The following is an 8805-nucleotide window of genomic DNA, read 5'->3' on the forward strand; positions in this document are numbered from 1 at the left end:
ACTAGTTTTAGTTTACCTGCTTGGTCATCATTTTGACACTTCTAAGAATCTTACTTCTCCTCCAAGACCATAACTCTCAAACACAGGCGAAGGAACCCGAAAATATCTACAATTTGTATCAATCAATCCTCCTCCTAGGTCAAAACGCTAAACAATAGAAAATCAAAAGCACAACACTTAATATAAATGGCTAGGTCAAATGTTATCAACTAAAACATGCAAAAGCTGAAGCAATTGTTCGTACACAGGCAAAGTAGCAGCCGTTAGCTTAATTTCATCAAATTCCTCAAATAAATGGACAGAGCAACCGATGAAACATACAAAGGTGATAGAATCTTCATGAATCAGGAGCCATGCTACATTCCCATAATCCCATTCCACCATATGAGCAAGGTGTGAGAGATAATATATACTGGTACTGCAACATTAACCTTGACATACAAATAGAGACCTCTCCATTTTCGAAAATCATTTCCCCAAATCTAAATACCTTATCAGAAACCAGTTAAACAAGAAATGCAAAACCATCTCTGCAGACTAATGTAAACCTTTCACAAACCTTTCAACTATGGAAACATGTCTATTTTCAATACCAACACACTGAATAGCACAGAGTTAACAGAGACAAAACCATTTAACCAACCGAGATCAAATATGACATCAAAGTGTAAACAAATTCACAAGCCGAGCCGAACAGAGACTCGTGCAATGCAAGGTTTAGGGTCCAACAAACAATTATACATACATTCACCATTAATCCATCCTATTAAAGAATATTATGAACAACAAAACCCAAACTTCCTATCAAAAACATGTCCAATTGTTAACTCATTCATGAAAATTGCAAAGCACAATCAAGAAGACAGGAAAATTGGAAAATGAAGGTACAATTATAAGACACAACTATCTATATTTATGAATGAATTGCAACATGAAGGGTCACAGTTTCCAACTACACAGTCAAAAGAATCTTTACCCCCCTAATTCCAGAATCACACAAAATCCCTAACCGAAAATTCCTCAAACAGGTGCATAGGAACCAGCATTAGCACCGCCACTAAGCATAGGACCGTACGGAGATTCAGTATCATCAGCAACAAGATCTTCAGTCCCTCTCAGCACAGCATGGATGAAAATCACAGCAGCACCAACAAGAAGCGACACGACGAGATTAAACCAGACGTTGGCGATGAGGAGAACAACAAGGGTTAATACAGCGAGTGCCAAAACGACGGCGCGGTCGTCCAAAACGACGAGGTTGAAGAGGTTTAAGGGCTCGTCGCGGGAGAAGTAGAGGAAGTACCAGAGAGCGAGGAGGAAGAGAACGAGGATTAGAGGGAAGGGACGTGAGAGGAGGGAGAGGATGAGTGACAGGAAGAGGAGGATGGTGTAGTTGAAGAGGAAGTAGGCGAGGTTGTGCGACACGCGCGCCGACGCGTCTTGGAGGGAGTGGGGGAGGGAGAGGGCGTAGAGGGAGAGGAATTGGGACCAGGGACGGCGCGTGGAGATCACGCTCTGCCCGGCTTCTTTGAAGTGAGTGAGGAATTCGGATGACATTGTTGAGGGATCTGAGGGGGAAGGCCAAGGGGGTTTCTTGTGTTGGTTTTGGCGGAATTGTGGAAATGGAAAGTGTGTGTGTCAATGGTGTCGATGAAGGCAATGAATGAAGACCAAGTTTCGGAGCTGACCAGTTGGTTAACACCGTGTGAGGGACTGCGTGCAAGTTCGCTTATTGGGATATTTTTGTAAAAATGGGTCTCTGACTTTCTCTTATAAGTTGGGCTTTCATACAATTTCAATAACACAACATAGCTTTCGTCCAATAAAAGTAAAATAGACAATCACCAAAAACAAAAGTAGATACAGGAAGAACCGAAGAAGGGAATCTAGCCTGAAATAGTTCTGGTCAAATGGAGAAGATAAACCTCGAAAAACCTGCAACAACGAGAGGGGGAGACAAAGGCACAACTCGTTGGTAAGGGACATTCATCATCTCATAGCTAAATATTGGGAGATTAAAGTCAAACACACACCCAGACTTGGAAATGCCTGTGTAGATTGCCTTGCAAAAATTAGTATACTATTCTGCTTTTTTTTTTCTTTGGACTGGCAATTAGAAGATAAACCCTGCAACAACGAGAGGGGGAGACAAAGGCACAACTCGTTGGTAAGGGACATTCATCATCTCATAGCTAAATATTGGGAGATTAAAGTCAAACACACACCCAGACTTGGAAATGCCTGTGTAGATTGCCTATATTAAAACGGAGCCGGAGTCCAGAAAAGAAGAATTATAAAGAAACTAAACGAGGAAGAGCTATCCTATGTTCATTATTTACAAATATCCTAACTATCGTCCTAAGAAGAGTAACTTAAAAATAGAATTCTGGGTCTAGATAACTTTACGCACAAGACAATCGGTGCATTAATTGTTCTCTCTATAAATATTAACAAAAAGAATATTTTAATTTTTTGCTTTCCATCTATTAATATCTCTAATGAGAATATTTGGATAATTTTTGAGGTCTCTGTAATTATTGACGAGGTCTTTAGCAATTTTAGAGTCACATTCTACTCTCAATCTTCTTATCCCCATAGTCCAAACTCAGTTTGATCATTGATTCAACCCTTAGAGTTCCACGTTGAAAGCTGAGTACCTTCCTATGTTGTAAGAGAATCCAACAATCCACTCACTATTTTCATTCCTCAAAATTCTTTTACATTCGGCTTTCCTTAGATTTTCTTGCGTAGTACCATTAGTATTGAGAGTGATTCAGTTATTGGGTGGGGCATTCCATTTCACTAACATTTCCTTCATGTTTTTGGAAAGGCTTATCCTCTATCTTCTCTCAAAGGCAAGTCTAGTTTCCTCCACTTTCTTCAAAACTTCTCAACAGGCTTGAGGTGTTCGTTAGTATCTCGCTTCGTGAATTTGACAGTTTCGCTAGCTCCAAACCTTCCAGCAACCAGTAGCAAAAACATGGAGCTACGTTAACTTTTTGTAGCCCTTACCATTTCTAAATTTGGCTCTAATTTGTTGTGGAAGGTTTTGACTAATTTACAATTGCCATGTAATCTAAGACTGAATGAGTGACTGTCCACTCAAGTGCTACCTACTAAAGGGGGCCCATGAAAGGATATTTGTCATATAGAAATTAAGGAGCAATATCTAAGGGATAAAGATGATTACAGGTCTGACTACGAAGATTGGTGATGGACGACAGACTCGGTTTTAGGAGGATATTTGGTTGCATTGTGGTTCCTTGAAAGATCGGTTCCCCAGGTTCTTCTCTGTTTCAAACCAATATGGTTTGGTTATTGGGGATTGTGGGTTTTGGGATGGATTAGAGTGGGTTTGGAACTTCCAATGGGAGGCGAGAGCTTTTTAAGTGGGAGTTAGACCTTTTGAGTCAACTACATGAGGCTTTGAGACCTGTGAGGCTAGCGAATAATAGGGAGGATAGAGTTGTGTGGAAATATGATAGATTTGGTATATTTTCGACTAACTCTTTTGTGGAGGTGCTACAAGAAGGAATGCTATCAGAGGATGTAACCAGTTACAGCTTCACGAAGACCATCTGGAAAGGTTTGGTTCCACCAAGAGTGGAGCTGTTTGCTTGGTTTGTCCTGGTAGGCAGGGTGAATACTAAGGAACGGCTAAGTCGGATCGGGATTATTAGCCAGGATGATAAGAGTTGTGTTTTATGTAATAAGGATGTTGAGCAGGTCCATCACTTGTTTATTGGCTGTGATTTTACTTGGCAGGTGTGGAGTGCATGGATATCTGTGTTTGGCAGGCTCTGGGCTTTTCCGGGGTTAGTGAAGGACCATTTCCTAAGTTGGACAGATGAGTCGCGTAGAAAAGAAGACAGAAAGTGCGATCATTTGGCACATTTAGATGGAGCGAAATAGGAGGATATTTCAGAATAAAAGCAAAGGCGTAGAAGATATCATCACCATGACCATCCTTAGCTGCGACGAGTGGAGAGGTATACTGATAAACCACTATTTTATTATTCATCTTGTGCTCAATTGAGTGTTTTTATCAATTCTTCACCCACTTATTCATATGAATTGCATGATTTTACAATTCCTTCCTTATTCTATGATATATGTGAAAACACGTTTCCTATGCCTTAAAAATATTAATTTTTAATTAACCTTTATTACCATTCGATGCCGTGATCTGTGTGTTGAGTAATTTTAGGCTTTATAGGGCAGGAATGGCTTAGAGGACAGGAAGGAAACACGCAAAAATGGAAGGAACGCACAAATTGGAGTTTTGAAGAAAATGGCAGCGACGCACACGCATGGACGACGCGGACGCGTGCCTAGCGCAAAATGGTAGTGACGCGCACGCATGGACGACACGGACGCGTGCCTAGAGCAGAACACAACCGACCCGTACGCATGACCGACGCGTACGCGTGGAAAGGAAAATCTCCAAATGACGCGCACGCGTGAACCACGCGGATGCATGACAGACGCCACGTACAGGAATCTGCAGAAAACGTCCTCAGCAATTTTTGGGCCCCTTTTTGGCCCAGATCCAAGCCCAGAAACATAGAATAGAGGCTGGAGAATGAGGGAATCAATAGAGACAACATTCATTATTCACAATTTTAGGTTTTAGATGTAGTTCTCTAGAGAGAGAGAGGCTCTCTCCTCTCTCTTAGGTTTTAGAATTAGGATTCCTCTTAGCTTTTGGTTATTTCTTCAATCACAGGTTCAATGTTCTTTAATTTATTTTCTCTTCTACTTTTATTTACTTTATTGCTTAATTCATTTATTTTCCCAAATGTTGGTTTATGAACTCCATGTTAGGATTGATTTTCTTAATTAATACACATTGAGGTATTTCAGATTTATGATTGCTTTCTTTTATTTATTATATAAATAATTTGGATTTTTTCCTTTTGGCTTTGGTTGAGTAATTGGTGACACTTGAGTTGTCAAACTCAGCTGTTGATTGAAAATTGGAAATTGCTGATTGATTTGGATCCCTCTAAAGCTAGTCTTTCCATAGGAGTTGACTAGGACTTGAGGAATCAAGTTGATTAGTCCACTTGAATTTCCTTTATTTAGTAAGGGTTAACTAAGTGGGAACAATAAACAATTCTCATCACACCTGATAAGGATAACTAGGATAGGATTTCCAGTTCTCATACCTTGCCACGAGTTTTTCTAATTATTAATTTAATTTTCTTGCCATTTAAATTACTTGTTCCTTATTTCAAAAAACCCAAACGATACCTTTCCATAACCAATAATAAATCATACTTCCCTGTAATTTCTAGAAAGACAACCCAAGGTTTGAATACTTCGGTTATAAATTTTATTGGGTTTGCTTAAGTGACAACCAAAATTTTGTACGAAAGGATTCTCTGTTGGTTTAGAAACTATACCAGCAACGAGGACTTATTTGTGAAGTTCTTTACTAGCAGAAATCCAATCGTCATATACATCCCTACGGTTGTTGATGGCTATGCCGAAGATGACGTGGGAATTTCTTTTCTTTGGTTTAGGAGTTTTTTGGAGTTGCTTGTCTATTTATGTTGTTTGATACTATATGCTCCACTTTAGTGTGTTGAGCTCTTTTACTTTCAAAAAAAAAAAAAACTTCCATCTTCATAATGTCTCTATCTTATTCTGTCCTTGTCGTTTTCTTCTCTGGTTGAAGGAAGAGCTTGTACTTTTATTGAGATGTCTTCAGGTAGATGTTGATTCAATTTTTTTTCTATTCCAATCCCCTGATGTTGTTCCCAAGTCATTGACTCTTTTATGCCTTCTGAGTACCTCAAGCACTCCTTCGTATGATCACAAATCCTGTTCAATTTTTCTTGAAGAACGCTACTGGATATTCATCCTCTCCAGGTGCTTTAAGTGAGCCAATACTACTAAAAAAGTTTTTTTTTTTAATTTCTACATCTGTAGAGACTCATTTAAGCAAGTTGCAATTTAAAAATCCTAAATTAGATGAAGACATATTTTCAATGATGAAGGGATAGGTATTTACGATATAGATCATTGTAGAAGTCGATGACATGATCTTTAAGAGCTTGTTCATCTTCTATTCAATCTCCGTCTGATCCTGTAAGTTTAAGAATTTTTTTTTTTCTTCTAATGATGGTCATAGTGTGATAGAATCTCATGTTTCTCTCACTTTACACAATCCACTATTCTCTGGACGTATGAAGATAGAGTGCTTCATCTTTGTTAAGAATTTCATTGAGTTCATTACCGTTGCCGGAGAATTGCAATTGTGTGCCTTATTATTGGTTATTGTAAATATTTTCTTTTACCTGTTTATTTTTTTTAATTTTTGCTTTTAATTTCTTTCATTAGCTACTATGAATTCTCACCCCCTCTGGCTTTAAGTTTGGTTCCAATGTTGCTGTAAGGAATGGAAATTATAACAGGAATATGCATCGAGGTCAAAACAATCAGAGATGGAAGGAGCCACGAGGATCTGATCAACCCTTTCGGCAACAGCACCTTCCAAAGTACCATGGACAACGTCCATCCTACAATGCATGCCAAGACAATAATTATGGTGGACCCTTTTGTGACAACCAACACCCACCAAATTACTATGGTCGAGAGCCATTCCGAGGTGCGTACCAAGATGATAAATATGGTGGACCCCCTTGTAGTTACCAACAAGCCCCATCATATGCTTATGAACCACCTCCTCAATATAGCTTTGAACCACCACACTCACAAGCCACCTACCACCATTCACCTCCATATGACCCTAACCCTTATCCACCCCAATTCTAATCCAATTACTCCCAAGAACCACCACTTCCATATGCACCATGTCCATATCCATCAACCCGAGGATCACAGGAGCGTCTCAAGGAAACAGTGAATAAATTTCATGCAACCCTTCACCAATTGGAGCAAGCGATCAATCAATTAGCTTCCCGACGTTCGGACACTCAAGGAAGATACTAGAACGTAGCATGAAGGAGATACTAGAAACTCCGATGGACAGTAAGGAGCATGACTTTGTACTGGAACAAGTGGAGGAAGCCGGAATTATCATTGAAGAAGAATTGGTTGAAGACTTAGGAGATGCTGAACCTCCATGGGAACTAAGAATTGTGGAAAATTCCGCCGAGCAGTTTTCAATTGATGCTAAGGAGGATAGTGCACAACCCCCGAAGGATGTATCTTATGAAGAACTGGATGGAACAGCTCAAGAAGCAAGTTTCCTTGGTAATGATAAGCATGAATCAAGTTCCCCTAGTAACGAACTTGCATCCGCAAGTGAATTCTTTGAGATTGAAGAATCTTCCCCAAGTGAATACGAAGATGATGTGGAGGTAGACTTTTCTCAACCTCCAACTTATGACTTGAGTGATGAGGAAGATATCGAAGACTTTGATCAAGACATGGTTGCAATTGAAGAAGTTTTCAAGGAGGTGGAGGAATTCACAGAAGAATACAAGGGAGTCGAGCTTGCACAACCACTGGAAACACCTATCCCAAGGCCATTACCACCCAATACCAATTTCAAGGGGGTAAAATCCTTAGCCTTTATCTTTACTTTTCCACTTGAATATGGTCTGCTTGAAATAGATGGCCAGCTTAGAGCTCTTTGTGGCTTTAAGAATAAGAGGGAAATGGTTCGTACTCAGAATTGGTATGCAAGATTCAATAAGGTTCCACGCATCAATTTGAGGTGCAAGGATTGGTACAGAGTTCGATTGACTGGGTCTCAGAAGATGTTTGGTTATCTTAGTGAGAGTTCAAATTCCGTACCGCCTGGCTGGAAAAATGTAGATCAAGACAAAGACGGGTACAAGAGTAAGATTTGGGATCCTGGAATCTATTCTGACATTCAACACCTTGGGAGCCTGAAAACCTGTTTGAACTTACTCGAAGGCTTTACGTGCCTAGTTTGAGACCCTGGAGGCTATTGGAATTCCAAATATTGGTGGAGATTTCTAGATGAGTTAAAGCATAAGCCACCGTAACAGGAAGCTCACCAAATGTCCAACTTAAGGACTTTAAATAAAAGTGCTAGGTGGGAGACAACCCACCATGGTATGATCGTTCTTTTTCAGTCTTAGTTTTATTTATTTTGTTTTATTCTTAGTTTTATTTTATTCTATTTTTCTTAGTGTTCATTCATAATGCCTGCATCAACATTTGCATTTTGCATTCTGCATACCCCATATAAAAAAAAACACCGTACCACGCGTGCGTGCAGGCCACGCGTGGGCGTCGATTCCAAATCGGCGTCACAATCCAACGCCTAGAAAGTTGGGCTGGAATCGTGCGGTTGGTATGCGTTAGGCACAATTTGGGCCACGCATACACGTCAACGACGCGAACGCATCACTTTCACTTAACACACACCACGCGTGGGCATGGGCGACGCGTAAGCGTCGCGTGAAAATTTTTGCCCCCCTTAATTGAAACAGAGACTTGCGCCAAAACGAAGCTTTAGTCGACGCGTACGCGTACTTCATGCATACGCGTCATTTTCATTATCTTTCATTCACGTGTTCGCGTGCATGACGCTTTCGCGTCGTTGCACTTCCGCCTCGTCCACGCTTTCGCGTGACCCACGCGTCCGCGTGGATTTGAATTCACTTAACCCCACGACGCGGAAACCCTAACCCAGCGTCACCCTTTTTCCCCCTCCCTGTAAACGTTCCCTCTCCACTCTCTCTTCCCCCATCCCTCCAACCACCACCGCCAAAACCAGCCACCGTGCTGTCGCCATCACCGCCCTCACCGCACCGCCCTCACCTCCTCTTTCCCCCCTCTCTCTTCCTCTTCTTCCCCTTCCTC

General features: G+C 40.8%; 1 protein-coding gene across 1 annotated transcript; it reads right to left on the bottom strand.

Annotated features, from left to right (window-relative positions):
* LOC107619608 (PRA1 family protein D) lies at positions 634 to 1782 on the bottom strand. Its single transcript, XM_016321910.2, has one exon. The coding sequence runs from the start codon at positions 1555 to 1557 to the stop codon at positions 1021 to 1023; it is 537 nt and encodes a 178-aa protein (XP_016177396.1). The 5' UTR covers positions 1558 to 1782; the 3' UTR covers positions 634 to 1020.

The sequence above is a fragment of the Arachis ipaensis genome, chromosome B09 (genome assembly GCF_000816755.2).
Source record: "Arachis ipaensis cultivar K30076 chromosome B09, Araip1.1, whole genome shotgun sequence".
NCBI lineage: Eukaryota > Viridiplantae > Streptophyta > Magnoliopsida > Fabales > Fabaceae > Arachis > Arachis ipaensis.

Coding starts and splice junctions, on each gene's coding strand:
- LOC107619608 (XM_016321910.2), bottom strand. CDS start 1,557: ATGTCATCCGAATTCCTCACTCACTTCAAAGAAGCCGGGCAGAGCGTG.